The sequence below is a fragment of the Sebastes fasciatus genome, chromosome 17 (genome assembly GCF_043250625.1).
Source record: "Sebastes fasciatus isolate fSebFas1 chromosome 17, fSebFas1.pri, whole genome shotgun sequence".
NCBI classification, from domain to species: Eukaryota; Metazoa; Chordata; class Actinopteri; order Perciformes; family Sebastidae; genus Sebastes; species Sebastes fasciatus.
The window spans coordinates 18189918-18208988 of record NC_133811.1 but is presented as its reverse complement, the minus strand read 5'-3'; the positions used below and the strand labels follow the sequence as shown (position 1 = coordinate 18208988).

Sequence of the window (19071 nt, the reverse complement as noted above, 5' to 3'; positions counted from 1 at the left end):
CTTCTAAAATGTACAATTTTTTTAATTAGCAGTTTTATATAGGTAAGATTTCATTTTATATATAACACCAGGGGACAACCATGCACCGACTGAAGACGAGGATTAACAGCTTTGACCAGGAACCATCTATTTCTTCATCCACTCCTCCTTTTCTTTCCTCTCACGGATCACCTCCTCCAGATATGGTGTCAGGTAATGGTCATCCTAAAGAGAAAAGATAAGAAGAAGTCAAATCATTCTAGATTCAAACATTTTGATGACTTTAAATAGAGGTAGAGGACATTATGATCAAAGATCCTCCAAAACCTAAATTGTATTGTTCATTTTCTATTTACTAACAGTTTCATACTTTACACTGAGAATTCACATTTTTTTCCATATGGCTACAAAATGATTTAGTAGGTAAATCTGTTAAAAGTAAGCATGTGAAATGATTTTAAGATTGGTGAGGAAACAATGTAGTATAATATAATGCCTTTACATTAAACCCCACCTCCATTCTGAATAAAAAACATATTTAAATTAGTTTAATGTACAGTACCTCTTCGTATTTCGTCCACTGCTCTTTTGGGAGGATCTGCTGCTTCATGGAGAGATCCAGGGCTCTCTTGACCCTGAACATCCTGTCATTGTACTGGGGCTCGGGAAGCCTCCTCAGGGCCTCTTTCACATCTGAATCCTCGAGGATTGTGTCATCACGCATTAAACCTGTTAGAGAAAACATGCAATGCTGAAGATGCTAAATGGAAAACCAATGATACAATAGGCTATATTCATCACAGACAATGATACATTTCTCCCTACATTCATAGAGTAGTCTTGACATACTGTAACTTCAAAATGAGTGCAAGGTTTTATACTCATAATATATGGACTGATATTTGTGCTTACCAATCTTGTTGAAGCCGCACAGGTTATAATACCACTTGCGGAACCCAACCAGGAGCCTGCCTGTCGTCACTGTGAACATGACAAGGAAGAGACACACAGACAGGATCAGTCAGGCAGCACAAACTTGATTTTAGAGAAGAGCACAATATTAAGTTCCCATCAGATGTGCGAGAAAATGAGTCAGTGGTACAAAGTTGCCTCATATAAGTAAGATAGATAGATAGATAGATAGATAGATAGATAGATAGTAACTTTATTGATCCCGAGGGAAATTCAAGTTTCCAGCATCACAGTTTCATAGTGTAAAACATGTTAGTAAAAAGGCAGTTAAAAAGTTAGTAGTGCAAAGTACAAAAAAATATACCAGATATAAAAATACAAGGAGATGAAGAAAACTGTTAAAAGTGAATATAGTGCAGGGTAACAGCTGTGATACAGGACTATTAAAACAGTGAATATAGTGCAGAAGAGACTGTTGTGAGTATAGTGCAGGGTAACTCCAGTAGCTTAGTCTATGTAAGTGCACTGTGTTCATTACTATCTGTCCTGCAGACCGTCCTCCTTTGTCCCCCACCCCTCCCTAGAAAGGTGAATTAGGGGACTTACAAGTTATTAACTATGTTCAAGCTCTACTATCTCATAGACATTAGGCCTTGGATGATAAACAGAAGATAACATGCCCTTCTGCGATCATTTAACAAGAGCATTGTGAAGGACAGATGAAACAACAACAGTGGCTGTAATGCTAAGGAGCTAACATTATCTAACATATGAGTCTAGAGGGTACAGCTAAACACCAACATAACAGCTGTTTGATCAGATATTAAGAAGCGTTTAATCACCAAAGGGACAGCAGAACACGTGTCTAGTTGTAACATAAACATGTGTTACTGTATTATAGCAGCTAGTAGCTAAGCTAACGTTAGCTAGCCAGTTAGCATCAGTTAGCTCGGGGACACTAGAGGACACACAGGAGACAAATGGTCCTAAAGGAACAAACAGTCCACCAAAATGAACATAACACAACATCATGTGTTACTGTATAACATGCAGCACAACATACAAGTATAACACGATGTTCAGCAGGTTAGTTAACAACATTAATGTGAGTTAAAGAGAGATGTTCATCTACCTGGTGCCCTCGCCGCCATGGTTTAATCACTGAGAACGACCGCGGTGCGTTATGGGTAATGGATAGTTCAGGTCAATGGGAGATTGCGCAACTTTACATGACGCGTTTACAGCTTATTTTAACTTCAGGAATAATAAAACTCCATAAAATAAAGTAACGTTTTTGAAATGATAGGTCAAACCACGCGTAAACTAAACGGAAATACATAATGGTTATCTTTAGGATTTAAAGAGACTATTTGTAACTTTCAGAAATGCTTCTTAACAGCGACACCTGTGGCCGTGAAATCAACGAAAGTCAGCGTCGCTCGCTCTCAATATACCTGAACGAGCATCACTCAAAACAGTGAGGCGACACAAGTCAGCTAAAACCACAATATCACTCTATATTTCAGCTGCTTGGCAGTAATGTTAGCTGACCAGACGAAGGTCTCTCCATGAACATGATTTAGATCTGATCCTAGTGTTGGCTTTTCCTGCCTAAGTGCAGGCTGAGGCAGCGGGGCTCTGCAGCGTGTCTCCTCTGCTCTCTCCGCCCACAGCCGGAGAGAGCAGAGGAGACACCGGCACCCGGTCGGTAACGAGAAGACAACGTAAATTTCTGTAGAGCTCCGTCACTTCACAAGACACGGAAAACCTCTGTTGGTCTGGAGGAGCTGCAGCAGTTATTTCTGCACAAACGTCCCCTGTACATTCACTAGATATTCTCAGAGCTAAACTAACTCTTCTGCAGTGTGTAGTGAACGCGCGTTCACGTCTAGAGGTGGAGCGAGCTGAGCTGTCTGAGTGAAGGCGAGCAGGCAGAGGAGGAGGGTACAGCGGCTACACGCGAACGCGCATATGCGACGACCCGCTACATTTATGCGCGTACAAAGTTACAAATAGTCCCTTTAAAGGTCCCATATTGTAAAAAGTGAGATTTTCAGGTCTTTTACATTATAAAGCAGGTTTAAGTGCTTTATAAATACTGTTAAACCATCAAAACACTCAATATACGGAGAAATAAACACAGCCCGTATTCAGAAATTGTGCGTTTGAAACAAGCTGTCAGAATTTCTGTCCTTTTGTGATGTCACAAATATACAACATATACATCATTACACAGTTTTAAACATAAACATTCTAAATGGGTCCCACAGTTTATTTCCTGTTGCAGTGTATGTAAATAACATCAGCTGACAGGAAGTAGACATTGACCCGAACTGTTGCCTAGCAATGCAATTCCGTTGCAATTCTATTGAAATGCACTAAAACGGAGCGTTTAAAGCAGTGGGTAAATACAGGTATATTCAGGCAGACAGTATGAGGAAAATAAAGTGTTTTTTTGAACATTAAAGCATGTTAACATGTTCCAGTAGAAACACAAAATACAAGTATGAACCTGAAAATGAGCATGATATGGGACCTTTAATCAAGACTGATTTCATATGAAGGAAGGGCAATTACAGTGGAAGTAAATGTAGCTGTACCAGAATGTAAAAACACCCCATTACAAGTAAAAACTCTGCATGCAAAATTGTATTTAAGTAGTAACCAGTTTAATAATTGCACCAAATGAACCTCAAGTACCAATTATGTAGTGGACTGACTCCTTTCAGTGTTATGCTATTGTTTTCTTAATTTATCAGTATTCCTGATGCATTCACATGCAAACAGTATTTTAAGTGCTTTTCAGAACTATATTGGGTAGTAACAATCTACAGAATAACAATGCATTCATACTGTATACACTGACTTTATGTTTTGTATGTAATATCTAAATCTGCTGAGACTATTGCTTTCTGACAAATGCAGTGGAGTAAAAAGTACAATATTCCACTTTGAAATGTAGTGGAGCAGAAGTATTGAGTAGCACGGAGTAGTAGTTTTTTTTGTTAGAAATGGTTTCATGTCTGCCATCATCCTAATGAGCTCAGAGAGGAGCCACAGGCTCACCTCAATCCACACATAATCAGTGCTCTTATAATAGGAGGGTAGGAGGAAGAATATTTCTGTTTGCCCTGCCACCAGCCAGACATGTGCCCGTTTCATCCAGTGTGTCTGAAGCGAGTTAGTCTTCAGGTTTATCACTTTGATAATGTCATGCCTGTCTTCACTTAATGATTCAATTCCATGTACTGGAATATTGTTTGTGTTCAAATATTATTTGACTTTGCTTTGATAATACTGACGATTGAGTAGATGAATGTGCAATGCTGATTTATGTCATGCATCTCCCTTTGTTTGTGTATTTAATGCTGATACACCATTTGATGATGATAAAGGGGAAGTTCATCTGAAATAAAATCATTTTTTTAGTGGAATTTCCTGGCTCTCTGTGCCTAATTATTGTTACCTGACATCCGATACTGCGCCAATTTGGTCACCCAAACATTGTTACATTTCACACAAGTGAGACCTGATCCTTTAAAATCCACTCTCATTACAGGCCGTTCTCAATACATGACCGATCATTTTATACACAGCCCCACAAATGTTTTACAGGCACTGTACTGAACATAACTTTTATCACATTAACAGTCTCTTTAGATTAGATTTAGAATGACAGTTTTGGTAAATAAGAGCGGTATTTCAATCAGAAGTGCAGATATACATTTATTAAACATTACATTTACAAAGCAAATGTATTTCAAACTCAGCTGATGCTCTATATGTTCAAAAACCTTCATGTCTGCATGTGTCTGACATTATAGTTTTTATTCTGTGCGCTTGACCACTTGTTTTCTGAAGTCCTTTCAATGTCCCCTCCTGGAGAATCAAAGCGTTTTTTGGAACGAATAAAAATCTTCTAATGTGGCCAAAGCCAACTCAGTGCAAAAAGTCTCATCAGGCAAGGACACCAGGCGGTCCAGGGCGATGTAGTTGGGCAGAGTTGGGTCATACTGAGCCTTTCCAAGGTACTCGAGGAACAGGTGGCGCTCTCTGATACGCAAGTACTTGGAATTGAAGACCTATGGGAGGATATATCAGATGTTCAAGTTATAATTCTGAATATGGACAAAATACAAAAGGAAATTAACTCATTTGTTTTCAAAAAAGTAAAAAAATCAACAACCAACAGCTGTCAATATACCTGTGGGAACTTGGTGATCAGGTTGTGGGGCACCTTCATGATGTTGTGGACCAAGTCAAATATTTGGGTTAGCTTCCGTTTATTGGCAGTCAGCACTTTTGGGACGGCGATAATTATGTGTTGGATCTCATTTTCCTTAAAGCCGAGCTCTATCTCACACACCTGTGTGGAACACATTTACAAAAAGTATTTAAACACAGCACTCGAGATTACTCAAACAATGTGTTCTCATAATGTCTTTCGTCATTCAGTACCTTCAAGTTTTCTTTAACAGGCTCCAAACTGCCACACAGCAATCTGGGCAGACGAGCTACAATGTCCCGTGTCTGAAGAGAGAAACAAAACCGGCTATGATTTGCCATTCCTTTGTCTACTATACAAAGTTACAATTTATTTTTGTGAAAAAGGGGCTTCTCAATGAGAGACCTCCTACATCAGTTAACTTACATTAGAAGCACTGAGCTTGAGCTGCTGCTGATAGAAGCCCAGTCTGTTGTCCAGCCTCTTCACACTGAAGTTAAGCAGATATGGAGCTCTGGACACCATGGATGCAACAGTCTCATTACTGAACTTCTTTGACTTGAGGTAGTTCACCCTTTGCAAACAACAAAAAAGAGAACATTATTAAGACAGTATCATGGCAGATGCAGCTGCAGAGAAGGAAAATGACCTGACCTGTTACTACTACAGTATACACTTTATTACGGCTACATAGTTTTCTGTGACTTCTCTTATCAGACTGATTTCATTTAGCATAAAGAACTTTGGCAAATATAAAGGCATGCGATGTTTCTGAGATCCCTTTATGTCACCTGGACTGTAGGTTTTCCAAACTCTCCGTGAGAAAGAAGGGGTTGTGCGTGATGATAAATCCAAAGCGAGAGTGCTCCACCCCAATCTGTTTGAGGAACAGCAGCCTTGGGGCCACATCTGTGTTGAAGTTGAGCCTCAGTAGCATGGAGCCCACGTTGGGCCTTTGTTCAAGCTTAAACAGGTTTACACCTGCAATGAGAGGATGAATGATAACTAGGAGACAGATTTGGGTTAAGTCACCCTTTTAAGATCATTGCCTGTATCACAATAAATCTGCATATGCTTCCAAATTACAAGTCAATATGATGTGCATTGTTCTCAACAATATTTTGAAAGTCTGCAGTTTAATTACCTAGCTGTACCAGTTTGCTGAGTGTCTCAGACTGGTCAACATAGTCACTAAGAGAGGTGGAGGCAGGAGGCATGGCAGAATGAACAGATATAGTGACAGCCTCTTTATCACTGATCACCTCTAATGCTGAAATCTCAGCAGCAGCAGCAGCATCCAGATCTGGTACAGAAACAAAATACAGATGTAATCAACTTCCTCTCAAGATAAAAAACAAACATTTAAATTGAATTCTAATGCTAAATGAAAAGGTTTTTTAGTCAGCAACAGCAAACCATTATGTACCTAATGAAATCTGGCTTTCAGTCACCGGCACAGCATCTCTGATTGGCAACAGGGGGCTCTTGTACGCTACAACATCAGCTCTAGACGTTTCTTCAACATCCTTGGCTTCCTTAACCTCAGTTGCCAGATGTTTGGCGGCCAAGTCGCTGTAACAGAACATCTGTTGTTTCCACCTCTGTCTTGCCTGAGTTGTAGTTTGATTCCCCTTGATAATTGAGGATCCATTTAGGATTTTGGTGGGTACCCCTGTAACTGTAATGCAATGGCGGACTTGTGTGTAATACCGACAGGTACTAGCCACTGTCTTGGAGCAAAGGAGACTTCTGCATTGTAGACACAGCTGTGTGCAGGATGAAGCCATGGTGATTCTGCAAGAAATAAAAAGTATCATGGTTTGAGGGGCCATTCAGTATAGGAATTACTATTATTATCTCTAGCCAAGTACAATCCACCGTGTCTGATACCATCAACAATCAGAATCAGATTCAACGTGCTACTGACAACTTAAACATGTAGCTATTATAAACAGGTGAGAGGTAGACAAAAAACGATCTATATTACAGATCAGATTGTTACTCTAAACGTCCTTTACAAATGCAAAGAATGCTGGAATAAATGATTGTATGGATAGCAAGGTACTTTACATACAGAGGTGGTTTTATGTGCATATATTGAGAGTGCAGTATACAGTCTAATTAGACCTACTTATAAAAATGCAAGGACATTGCCATTATTATCCTTCCAACTTGCATTTAAATAATAAACGAGCAGTGAAGGACTGATCTGAAACATGCATATATTTGCCACTTCCTGTAACAGCCATAGTGTTTGTAACTGTATATTTTTGTTTTGTTTTGTTTGTTTACTGTAGTGTGATGGCGTGTAGAAAGAAACAAAGAGTCATTCATATCTACAGAGGCAATTAGAATGATCTACCTTAACATTTGTTATTTATTAATGCAGGTAAGATATGAAACATAACTTTGAGACCGCATTGTTGTCCTACAAGAGGCTAACGTTAGGCCAAAGCCAACATATTGTTTTTAGGGTTTTAACTTTTACTCACGATGATTGTATCCTCAACTCAGCTCTTTAATCATCCACCAAGGTGTCGCACAATGTCAACTGTTTTCACGTGTACTTCACGGAAGTGCCCCATTGTGGGATGTACCACAACGACATATTTCTGGGTACCACTAAATGCGTGTAATATACTTATGAGAATATAACATTTAAAAAAGCTGAATTTAATTGAATAAGTGGACGAAAGTTGTAAAAAAAATCATATGTTATTATATTGCCGGATTGTACTATTTGTTGTGGTTAATGTGAGAACGTATATTTTCACCTATAAACACCCCTATTTCCTCTTGGTTCGGTCCGACTTCACGGAAGTGTTCCATTGTGGGATATACCACAACGTCATCTTTGTGGGTATCACTAAATGCATGTAATATACTTATGAGGATATGAAATTAAAAAAAGCTTAATTTAATTGAATAATTGGACGATAGTTAAAAATGAATACGTTATTGTATTGCCGGATTGTACTATTTATTGTGGTTAATGCGAGAATACATATTTTCACCTAAAAAACACCCCTATTCGCTCTATGGCTCGGTCCGTCGTCAGGGTTCATGGGGGCTGTCATCGTCAGTTCAACTTGTCTATCTGCTTTTTCTAGTTTTAGCCGTCAAAACATTACGAAAGTAAGAAAACGTAGCCTTATAACAGCAACATGGCAGCCGTCGTGGATCCCCGAACACCTCGGAAGGAAGATCTCAACTATAAGTTACATTTCCGAAATATAAACGAGCAACAAGTGGACGAAATCTGCCTTGATTTCTTCTATAAGCCTCACACCATCACACTGCTGACAGTCACTGTGCTCAGCCTCATGTACTTTGTGTTTACAAGGTAAACTACAGTGTGGAAACTGAACTTTTTTCTAAATACAAATGCTGTTTAATACATGTTTTAAAAGCTAAGAGTACATATACATATATATGTATATGTATATATGTTTATATACATATATATATGTATATGTATATATATGTATGTATGTATATATATGTGTATATATGTATGTATGTATATATATGTGTATATATGTATGTATGTATGTATATATATATATGTATATATATGTATGTATATGTATATATGTGTGTATATATATATATACATGTATACATGTATATGTATATATATGTATATGTATATATATACATATATACATATATATATATATATATACATATATATATATATGTATATATATATGTATATATATATACATATATACATATATACATATATATATATATATATATATATATATGTATATGATATGATATGATATTGTGATGTTAACAGGGATGATGAGCACTCTGACAACAACCTCCGAGTTGGTCTGTTGGTGGCTGTCTCCTTCTTCTTGGTCATCAGTGTCCTGGCCTTTCCTAATGGTAAGCTATGTAATTAAACTTTACACTGGCTCCATCATTAAATGCTGTGTGATTTTAAGTCCCAGCCCATGCTATGTTCTTGTCTTGTCCACTGTAACTAACCTTCTGCTGCCTGCCCATTGCACCATTGCACTATTGTATGTTGTTTATCTGAGAATGTCTGAGAATGATCTCAGATTATAAAAATAATTGTTCACACAAATATCAGATAAAAAGACAAAATGCCAGTCTAAACATTTGTCAGTGTGTGAGTCAGTGGGAACATTTATTGTTGAAAAATCTTAACTTGAGGTTCAATGACTAACTTTATTCCAGAGCTTTCAACCGCATCTTAATAGTCTTCCGTTGAGAGAGCTTGCTAAATTGTCAGGGAGATAGCATAGATGTCAAACTTGACGTGATAACAGGTGGTCTTATAGAGGAAGCTGCATATCTCCATGACAACTAAGCAAACTCCATCTACTGAGGAAGACCATGAGATGCGGTTAGTGACTCTGGAAAAATCCTCACTGGAACTTGAGTTGAGACTTTTTTTTGTCAAATGTGCCTCTACTATGAATAATGCAAACACAGCACAAGTTAGTTACCGATATGATGCTTTCTTCATCAGGACCTTTTACCAGGCCGCACCCTGCAATATGGCGAATGGTGTTTGGTGAGTGTCTCACTCGCTTTGCATCATTCACATTAACCTCATTTTTCTGCTTGGATCCAGTTTTAATTTTTCTACATCCTCCTCACTCACTTTCTCCTGTCCCCGGTAGGCCTCAGTGTTCTGTACTTCCTGTTTCTCGTCTTCCTCATCTTCCTCAACTGGGACCAAGTAAAGATGCTGATGTACTGGGTGGACCCAAATCTGCGCTATGCCAAACGGGAGGCCGACATTATGGTGAGGATGGTTTCAAAACTCATGTCATCTGAACCCTCAGAGCTCACACCACATCTAATACTAAATGTTAGAAGATGTCAGAATGGATGGAGAAGGCGTCTCTCTGTCGGTTCCCTGTTATTCTCAGACACATTTTCTTGCTATCTTAAGAAACTGTATATGTATGTATGTTTTTGGATTATAGTAAATTAAGATGAGAACACTTCCAGCTCTTCATTTCCAGCTGTAAAACTGTTTTCATTTTTTAGTTGCTGTTGTGTTTCTATAATTCAGTCACATTTCCCCTTCCAGGAATATGCTGTGAACTGTACGGTGATAACATGGGATCGGATCCTGAGCCACTTCGACATCTTCGCATTCGGCCACTTTGCAGGCTGGGCCTTGAAGGCTCTGCTCATCCGCAGCTACAGCGTCTGCTGGACCATCAGCATCACCTGGGAGCTCACTGAGGTAATACGCATGTGTTCAGATGCGGCTGGACTTGATCTGCATGTGTTAAAATCTGTCACATGAATCACAGCTGTCCAAGGAACAGAAATGCAGTCTACAAGGTCATATAAAAAGTAGTCATTACTTGTAATTTGTAGTGATCACAGGCGCAGGTGCGCTACATTGCTTCAGCTCGGCCTGTGCAGGCAACAAGAATTGTTTGTTTGGGAGAAACAAACAAATTGTAACAAAGCAGTAGTATGAGCAGGAGTTTCTGCACATAACAATTGCTGCTGCCTTGACGGGATTAGATAACAGGATTTAGCCTAATACCAGATTTACTCATCACAGAATCGACTGCATCACAGGTCCCGAGGCCAACAAGGTGCTAGAATCGGTCAAATAACCGGACAGAAATTTAGTCCTTTGATTGAAAAAAAAGCTTTTTGTGTCTTTCACCATATCAAGTTTCAAGTTTCAAGTTTCTTTATTGGTCATGTGCACAAAAATTACAGCAAGCAGTCGTAGGCAATGGAAATCTTGGGTCTCATGCTCATTAAAAATGTATATATAAACAAAGGAAATCAAACCAGTAAAAGTAAAATGAGACTCAAAGATTTGATTTGATCTTCACTCGGTTCTCTATGTTTTTTCTTTTTTCACAGCTATTCTTCATGCACCTGCTGCCAAACTTTGCGGAGTGCTGGTGGGATCAGGTGATACTTGACATACTGTTGTGTAATGGAGGAGGCATCTGGCTGGGCATGAACGCCTGCCGGTTTTTGGAGATGAGGACGTACCGCTGGGCCAGCATCAAGTCAGTGAAGCTTGTGTTCTTTTCCTTTGTCTTTTTTCTTTTATTTCCTCTGTCCTTAAAAACAACCCAAAACAATGTAAAAGTTTAAGGTATAATTGGTAGTTAGAGGTCTTTTTTCATGTTCTTTTCGTTTGATACAGCTATAAAATCAGGCATATTCCCATTAGAATCATTTACTTGATTGTTCTCACAGAAAATAGATAGTTTATGATACTAGAATGCTGCATGTGTGTCTGTGTATCTCCATATCCTCAAAAGCGCAAATACTCTGTTCAGGGAAATCCACACCACCACAGGGAAGATAAAGCGAGCCGTGCTCCAGTTCACCCCGGCCAGCTGGACTTATGTGCGCTGGTTAGACCCCAAGTCCTCCTTGCAGAGGCTCGCAGGCATCTATCTCTTTATGATCCTATGGCAGGTACTGTACTCTTTGACCTTCCACTTGCTTGTTAGATTGACCTCGCTATTACAGCTGTATCTGTTCATTATCTTTTTTTTTTAATTAAACAATGAATCAAATATTCTAGAAAAAGCTCCCCCTTCACTATGTCACCCTGCTGCTCACACTTGGCAGCAAACATACAAAATGTCCATAAGAAAGCCTTTAATCTTGTCTGTCTCACATCCTCTATCTTAACAGCTGACAGAGTTGAACATATTCTTCCTCAAGCACGTCTTCGTCTTCCAGGCGTCTCACGCTCTCAGCTGGTGTCGCATCCTCCTCATTTCAGCCATCACTGCACCCACCGTACGGTATGTTCAACCTTCAACAACACCTATGAGCAACAATAAATGTGATACACTAGATTTAAATTCTACCTTAAACAAATACTACCTGGTTTGGCATAACAGGGGGGGGGGGGGGAGTGGTGGCTGTTTGAGATGCTTTCTGACATTTAAAGGTACAGTGTGTAGGATTTGGCAACATCTAGCGTACTTGATGACACGCGAGTACCCCTCCACTCACTCCTCCCTTTCCAAGACTGTGGTAATGTGAGCCGCCAAGTGCACAACCGTGGTAACGCCGTTCGCCTTGCTCAGAAGTCATCCTTACCATAGTAACACCACTTTAGGAGCAACGGAAGTCAGACGGCGGCTGGCGGTACCACAGTTTTGCACTCTGCAGCTCACATTATCGCAGTTTCACAAGCGTGTCGGAGAACTACGGTGAAACACCCTCTCTAGAGCCGGTGTTTGGTTTGTCCGTTCTGGGCTGTTTAAAACATGGCGGAGCAGCATGGTGGACTCTTTGAAGAGGACCCGCTCCCTATGTAGATATGAAGGGCTCATTCTAAGCTAACGAAAACACAACAATTCTTAGTTTCAGGTGATTATACACTAATGAAAACATAGTTATGAATATTATATTATATTATATTCCTGCTATTAGATCCCCCAAAATGCTACACACTGTTCCTTTAAGTCTGTGTGGAAACCTTAAATCCTTACTTTTTCCTGGAAAGTTCAAATTTCCTATTTTTTTCCCACTTTTTTCAGACAATATTATGCATATCTGACAGACACTCGGTGTAAACGAGTTGGCACGCAATGCTGGGTGTTTGGGTAAGTATCTTTTGTCCTATCAGTTCATGTCTTTCACTTGTTTAGAAACTAGTGTTTCGATACATATCGACACTCACTATCTGAAACGGTTTCAGTACTCATTTTCCACTGTAACTCTCTTCTCTCCGACGGCGAGTTGAGTCTTCTAATACAAATCGCGAATTTTATGCCCTCAATGTTGTGTTGATTTTTCCCCCTGGTATTGAAAATGGTATCAAATATCAATATTTTTCCTGGTATTTTATCAAAGTTAGAAATTCCAGTATCGTATCAACACTACTAGAAACTAGCTGCGTTAATAGTAGTTTTTGAAAATGTGGTGTTCACCCAGTAGCAATTCTTTGAAGGACTGTCATAACATTTTCAGTTTTACTCATTTCTTTTTTCAATCTACTATGTGCCATATCTTGAGTCAAATTCACTTGTCTGTTAAATCGCATGGTTTTAGCATTGTAGTCTGGTAAGCAGACTGACACTGAACTTTGTCCAGAGTCTGGTAGGCTTTCTTTGATCTAGCTGACATACTGTATATCACGATGAAGGGGCTGTGCCCAGGCTGGTTGGCTATCCCTGTGCTTAATCAGACAAATCAGAACAGCAACTTGAGGACACGTGTTACTGGTCTGTTCCTGTTTATGGTTTATGGTTGAAATGTATTGGCAGGCGCGACGAGGAATGTTGTAGATTCAAATATGGCAACCAATCAAAGTTCCCGCTCAGCTACAGCTTATCAGTGAATGAACACATCAAACAAGTGGCAACAGCTCAGCCAGACTGATAGCAGTCCACACTTAAACCACTACTGTTTTGGCCACAAGCCCACTGTGTTATCAGCCTGCAGGTTTTTCCAGGTCGTACAAGCCATTTTAGTGTTGTTGACAAATGAATGGGCGAGCTTTTAAATTCAGCTTTATAACAGCGTGCTTCCATTGAAATTCATAACATAATATAGTTATTCACCTCACCTCAGACACAAAGCTGCTAATGCCCTCAGTCTGCTCTAGTTTCCATAGCAACGAGACGGGCTCCCTCCATCTGCATGAATTACTTAACATTGAAGCTGCTCTCTCTCTCCGAGGTGTAACCTTTACAATTGCATTGCGTCTCCCACAGCGGTATGGCGAGTGAATCTTGTAATGGGTTTGAACGGCTGGGCAACAATAATACAGAGCACATGCATTTGGACCAGTATGAGTGTTATGCATTGACAGAGAAGCTGCACTGCAATGAAATGGTGTTGCCAAGAGCTGGGGCCATTGTAAAATACAAACATATCCATGGTAACCATACCATTTATCTGATGCTCTTATATTTCCCTTTAGGGCCATCGCTTTCCTTGAGGCTCTTACTTGTGTGAAATTTGGTCACGACTTGTTTTCCAAGACACAAATTCTCTCTGTGCTCCTGTGGCTGCTGTGTGTGGTAAGAAAAAACAAGTGTGCATGTGTGTGTGTGTGGACTAATTGAGGATATGTTTCACTTCAGTAAGTCCAGCACAGATGTATTAGTATTATGCAACTATACTTCCTGTGTAAATTTGATAACACTGCAATGTCCTCATGTGCCTTTTCAAAAAGGGACACCAACCACTGTTAATGCATACTACACACGCCTTCGTGGACAAGTATTAAAAAGGAGGAATATAAGTAAAAGGAGTGGATATATCAGGCCTTACCTCTGCTAGTTGTTTCTGATAACAGTTGTTTCGTAACAGTCACAGTGAAGTGTGTCAGGGACCGGTAGCGTGTTTTAAAGCTGACTGTAAGAGCCACAATGTGTGAATACAAGTTAACTCACAAAACATGCAAAATTCATAATTTCTAGTCATTGTAGCTGACATAGGTAATGTATTAAAGGTATAAAGACAAATGTATGTATATTGAATTTTGATGATTGACGCTCCCTTTGATATAGTGACATTATGTGCAGTAGAGTTGAGCAGAGAGCTGCGCTATGCACGAGAGTATATATTTTTTCTACCGTCGGACACAGTATAATTTACAACTTTTTTCAGTAAACGCTTTTTTAAACTGGATTACATCTTCTGTCACTCACGTCGGACTGAAGTTACTGTGCCTAGAGCTCGTTTGTGGCTTATTTGGGGATCCAGACATAATGCCACTACACTGACTACGCAAACATGAATGCTGCATTTCTTTCTATGGATGTTGCTCATGAGTTTATCCCCAATGGTAGTCACTGTACATCACTGAATTTGGCACCTCTAAAAACTCTACAGGCGTAGCTATGTTCATTCTTCCTAGCCTGTTCACATGCAAAGCAAGTGTGTACACATTGTTGCTATAGCATGGATCTGTTAAATATGTTGCAATGCATATGCAACTTTAGGGTTTCTAATTTCTTTGCTCATTTTGTGTATTTTTTCTCATGTGCTTGGGAAAAAAAAGTGTTTAATCCAAATTGTTTTGCATCCTCTTGTACATTTTTAGGCACTCATCACACTTCTGTGTTTATATGGGATGATGTGGTACGAGCAAAAAAAAATGAAGGTGAGATTTTGCTTTGGTTCTTGATTGAAAGCTTCCATTAGGTTTTCATTTACAAAAATGTTTTAAGAGTGATTAAAAACCAGCTGAAAATCTTGTTTTGTGGACTTCTGTTGTTGTAGTGAAAGCCACCATAAACCCTTTTCACAGCAGACATTTTGAGTTGTCACAGTAGGAAAAGAACAGGTGTTACAAATAACATTAACGATTTGTTCTATTCAAATGTCTCAGTAAGTCGTGCAGGGTGACAGCGAGTCAGCATACACAATACCAGGACACTGAAAGTCAGCTGTCGTTCATTTTATTATTTACACGTGTGCTTTTCCTACTGTCAGTAAAACAGTCAGTGATTCTAGCTTGTTGTGTAGTCACTCTTTAGAGCTGTGCATGTTTTTATTCATCACTCTGAGCTTCCTTCTGTTTACAGAGCGTTTCTGTACAAAGTGAGGACCACGACGACAGCACTGTTGTTGACTCGTGTGGTTTTGTCCCAGATGGCGTTGCAGGTCAGTCTCATAACAGGCAGATTGGTGGCAACTCTTCCATAAACTCCATCCGAAATGTTTAAATAGTTATGTCTTCTTTTTCTTCCACAGCTCAGAGGGATTCACCGAGAAGTTTACAACCTACAAAACGGAGGAGAGCTTCTGGGAGGAACAGATTTGTGAATGGCAACGGAGGAAATAAACAATAAACACAGAGTATTCGCATCCATCTCGAAAGGGTGAAGGGTACACCCAACAAAGGGAATACAGAATAGTAAATTTGTGAATAATTGAAAGTTGCACCAAGGTTTTAATAAATCCTAGAGGGCAGACTCCAAAACACACCAACAAGCATCGATATACTGTACTATTTGAACAACACCATTGAGCTGAAAGCTTCATAGACCTGCAGACTGTGGTGTGTATTCTCTCGTACTCTGGCAGTGCTAGAAGATCTTTGATGACCAGGACAAAATTTGTCTTGTATTTAATAACAGATATTTTTAAACAGACCTCAATAACCATGAATATGCACTGGATTTTAAAAGAGACGATGGTCTTATTTGGACCATAACACTAACATATTAACCTCAGCATCATGTTACACCTAACATTTTCTACCTTAAATTACTAAATATTGTTTGGACGCTTTGCACTGTGGGACACGCAAAGTACTTTTTTTGCATCTAACCTCTTTGACTATTTTTGGAACTGTTTTTTTATTACTGTGTACTAAATTGAAAACGATCACAGTTATTGTTGTGTATGGGATTTTGTAAGTCATTTGGATTGGTGATGATTATTTTTTAACTTTGATTTAATATGTTTGTGTTTATATAATAACTGCCAAAAGCGACCACATTTTGCAATACATTAAAGTACCGTTTGCTTTTCTTCAATCAAAATTGCATCATCAGGAAAGATATTTTTATCTAGTTCAAATGAGCGGAACAACCAAGTGTTACTTAACCAACTGTAGCCTTTACATATTACCCTTTTTAGCTTTCATCAATGTGATATTTGAACTTTTGAGATGTTTGTTATTTTAGCAATTTGTGTGTGTGTGTTTGTGCGTGCGTGCGTGCGTGCGTGTGTCGTGTGTGTGTCGTGTGTGTTTGGAATTAGAGAGAGAAGTGAGCAGTGTATGATAGGTGTACAGACACTGAGAATACTGTGACATTCAATGCAATACCACTGTGGTGACATTCAATAGCAACGGATAATCATTTGTGTGAAATTATCCTTTACAAAGTCAGCCTTTTTGAGTGGTTTAGTGATCCAAATTAATGAAATGTGACGTTAATATAACACAGTAACTGACTTGTCTATATAAGCTGTTCTTAATATTGGTGAATGATGCATTATATTTCACATTTTTTGTTAGAATGTGTTTTACAACTTCCAAGTATGTTAATGTTTGCTTGTTGAATTTGTGTTGATGAAACCTTTTTAAACACTGGCCTCAGTGGTTCTAGTCCTTTGACCGTCTACAAAGCTTGAAGTGTCAGACTACTACTACTACTACTACTAATACACTGTATTTAATATGAAATGTTACTACCTGTTCTTGCCTTGAAAAAGGTCTCTGACCAAAAGTTTGCTTATTAAAAAAGATTTTTGCACAGATTTGTGTATGCGGATGCTTTTTTTCATTAAGTAATATAAAATTGAATACAAAATAAAAGTGTTACTTAACCAACTGTAGCCTTTACATGTTACCCTTTTTAGCTTTCATCAATGTGATATTGGAACTTTTGAGATGTTTGTTATTTTAGCAATTTGTGTGTGTGTGAGTGTGTAATTAGAGAGAAGTGAGCAGTGTATGATAGGTGTACTGACAGAGAGAGATACAAAATAACCCCATGTTAGAGAGCCCATGTGGTACAAAGTCCTGTCAAAACCTTCCTCTTTGTTATGTTCAGCTAAACACTACATTTTCCATAATGTTCAAGATTCAAGATTCAAGATTCAAGATGTTTATTGTCACGCCGGTTGTACAGGTACAAACGTGTGAAATACTTTTTGCTGGGAAGCTCCATTAAAATAATAAATTATATTACATTTACATTTACATTACAATTATAAAAGGAAATACTTTATACAAGGGCATATTAAGAACCCTAACCCTAATGTGCATGCGTGTTAACCCATGTAACTATATTTTTCCTTCTGTTAGACTCCATCTCTTTTCAAATACATCTACCATATTCCTTATTGTGTGAGTTCCCTTTTCCATCACTTTTACTTCTTGCAGATAATTCTTCTTACAATAATATATTTTAAATCCATTATAGCTATATAACCATTTTCAGTCACATGACACACAAAATAACCCCATGTTAGAGAGCCCATGTGGTACAAAGTCCTGTCAAAACCTTCCTCTTTGTTATGTCCAGCTAAACGCTACTACATTTTCCATAATGTGCATGCGTGTTAACCCATGTAACTATATTTTTCCTTCTGTTAGACTCCATCTCTTCTCAAATACATCTACCATATTCCTTATTTTGTGAGTTCCCTTTTCCATCACTTCTACTTCTTGCAGATAATTCTTCTTACAATAATATATTTGAAATCCATCATAGCTATATAACCATTTTCAGTCACATGACACACAAAATAACCCCATGTTAGAGCCCACACACACACACTTATCTTTTTTTATATATTTACTGTATTGTTATTGTTATTATATATATCTTGTCCTAATTGTTTGTTATCACTATTATGTAGTCATATTATTTCTTTTATCTTGTCTCTAGGTAGACGCTTCAGATAAGCCCAGTGGGTTTTTTGCCTCTTCCTGCACTTTATATTATTCATTTATAGTCTTCAATTGTACAAAACAAATAAACAATAAACAATGTGGTACAAAGTCCTATCAAAACCTTCCTCTTTGTTATGTCCAGCTAAACGCTACTACATTTTCCATAATGTGCATGCGTGTTAACCCATGTAACTATATTTTTCCTTCTGTTAGACTCCATCTCTTCTCAAATACATCTACCATATTCCTTATTTCGTAAGTTCCCTTTTCCATCACTTTTACTTCTTGCAGATAATTCTTCTTACAATAATATATTTTAAATCCATCATAGCTATATAACCATTTTCAGTCACATGGCACACAAAATAACCCTATGTTAGAGCCCACACACACACACACACACACACACACACACACACACACTTATCTTTTTTTATATATTTACTGTATTGTTATTGTTATTATATATATCTTGTCCTAATTGTTTGTTATCACTATTATGTAGTCATATTATTTCTTTATATTAATCTTGTCTCTAGGTGGAGGCTTCAGATAAGCCCAGTGGGTGTTTTGCCTCTTCCTGCACTTTATATTATTCATT

The 19071-nt window shown here is 38.4% G+C and overlaps 3 protein-coding genes across 4 annotated transcripts; 1 reads left to right on the top strand and 2 right to left on the bottom strand.

The window, feature by feature from the left end:
- Position 1: 1 nt before the first annotated feature.
- uqcrb (ubiquinol-cytochrome c reductase binding protein) lies at positions 2–2111 on the bottom strand. Its single transcript, XM_074612330.1, has 4 exons — positions 2024–2111; positions 892–960; positions 542–708; positions 2–204 (listed from the first exon to the last, which is right to left on the bottom strand). Exons 1-4 carry the CDS (start codon positions 2040–2042, stop codon positions 127–129), a joined length of 333 nt encoding a protein of 110 aa, XP_074468431.1. The 5' UTR covers positions 2043–2111; the 3' UTR covers positions 2–126.
- Positions 2112–4596: 2485 nt separating this feature from the next.
- mterf3 (mitochondrial transcription termination factor 3) lies at positions 4597–7757 on the bottom strand. 2 transcript variants are annotated; one of them, XM_074612318.1, is made up of 8 exons: positions 7609–7757; positions 6543–6910; positions 6261–6419; positions 5908–6097; positions 5543–5690; positions 5350–5421; positions 5096–5257; positions 4597–4973 (listed from the first exon to the last, which is right to left on the bottom strand). In XM_074612318.1, the coding sequence occupies exons 2-8, from the start codon at positions 6901–6903 to the stop codon at positions 4779–4781; spliced, it is 1287 nt and encodes a 428-aa protein (XP_074468419.1). In that variant the 5' UTR covers positions 6904–6910; positions 7609–7757; the 3' UTR covers positions 4597–4778. The 2 variants fall into 2 exon arrangements, with proteins under 2 accessions (XP_074468419.1, XP_074468420.1); XM_074612319.1 differs by having other exon boundaries at positions 6814–6910; positions 7609–7624.
- Positions 7758–8012: 255 nt separating this feature from the next.
- On the top strand, positions 8013–17329 carry ptdss1b (phosphatidylserine synthase 1b). The gene is made up of 13 exons (XM_074613545.1): positions 8013–8459; positions 8922–9013; positions 9624–9668; positions 9778–9902; positions 10194–10352; positions 10997–11148; positions 11425–11566; positions 11789–11901; positions 12646–12711; positions 14034–14133; positions 15162–15221; positions 15646–15724; positions 15815–17329. The coding sequence occupies exons 1-13, from the start codon at positions 8281–8283 to the stop codon at positions 15910–15912; spliced, it is 1410 nt and encodes a 469-aa protein (XP_074469646.1). The 5' UTR covers positions 8013–8280; the 3' UTR covers positions 15913–17329.
- Positions 17330–19071: the final 1742 nt, after the last annotated feature.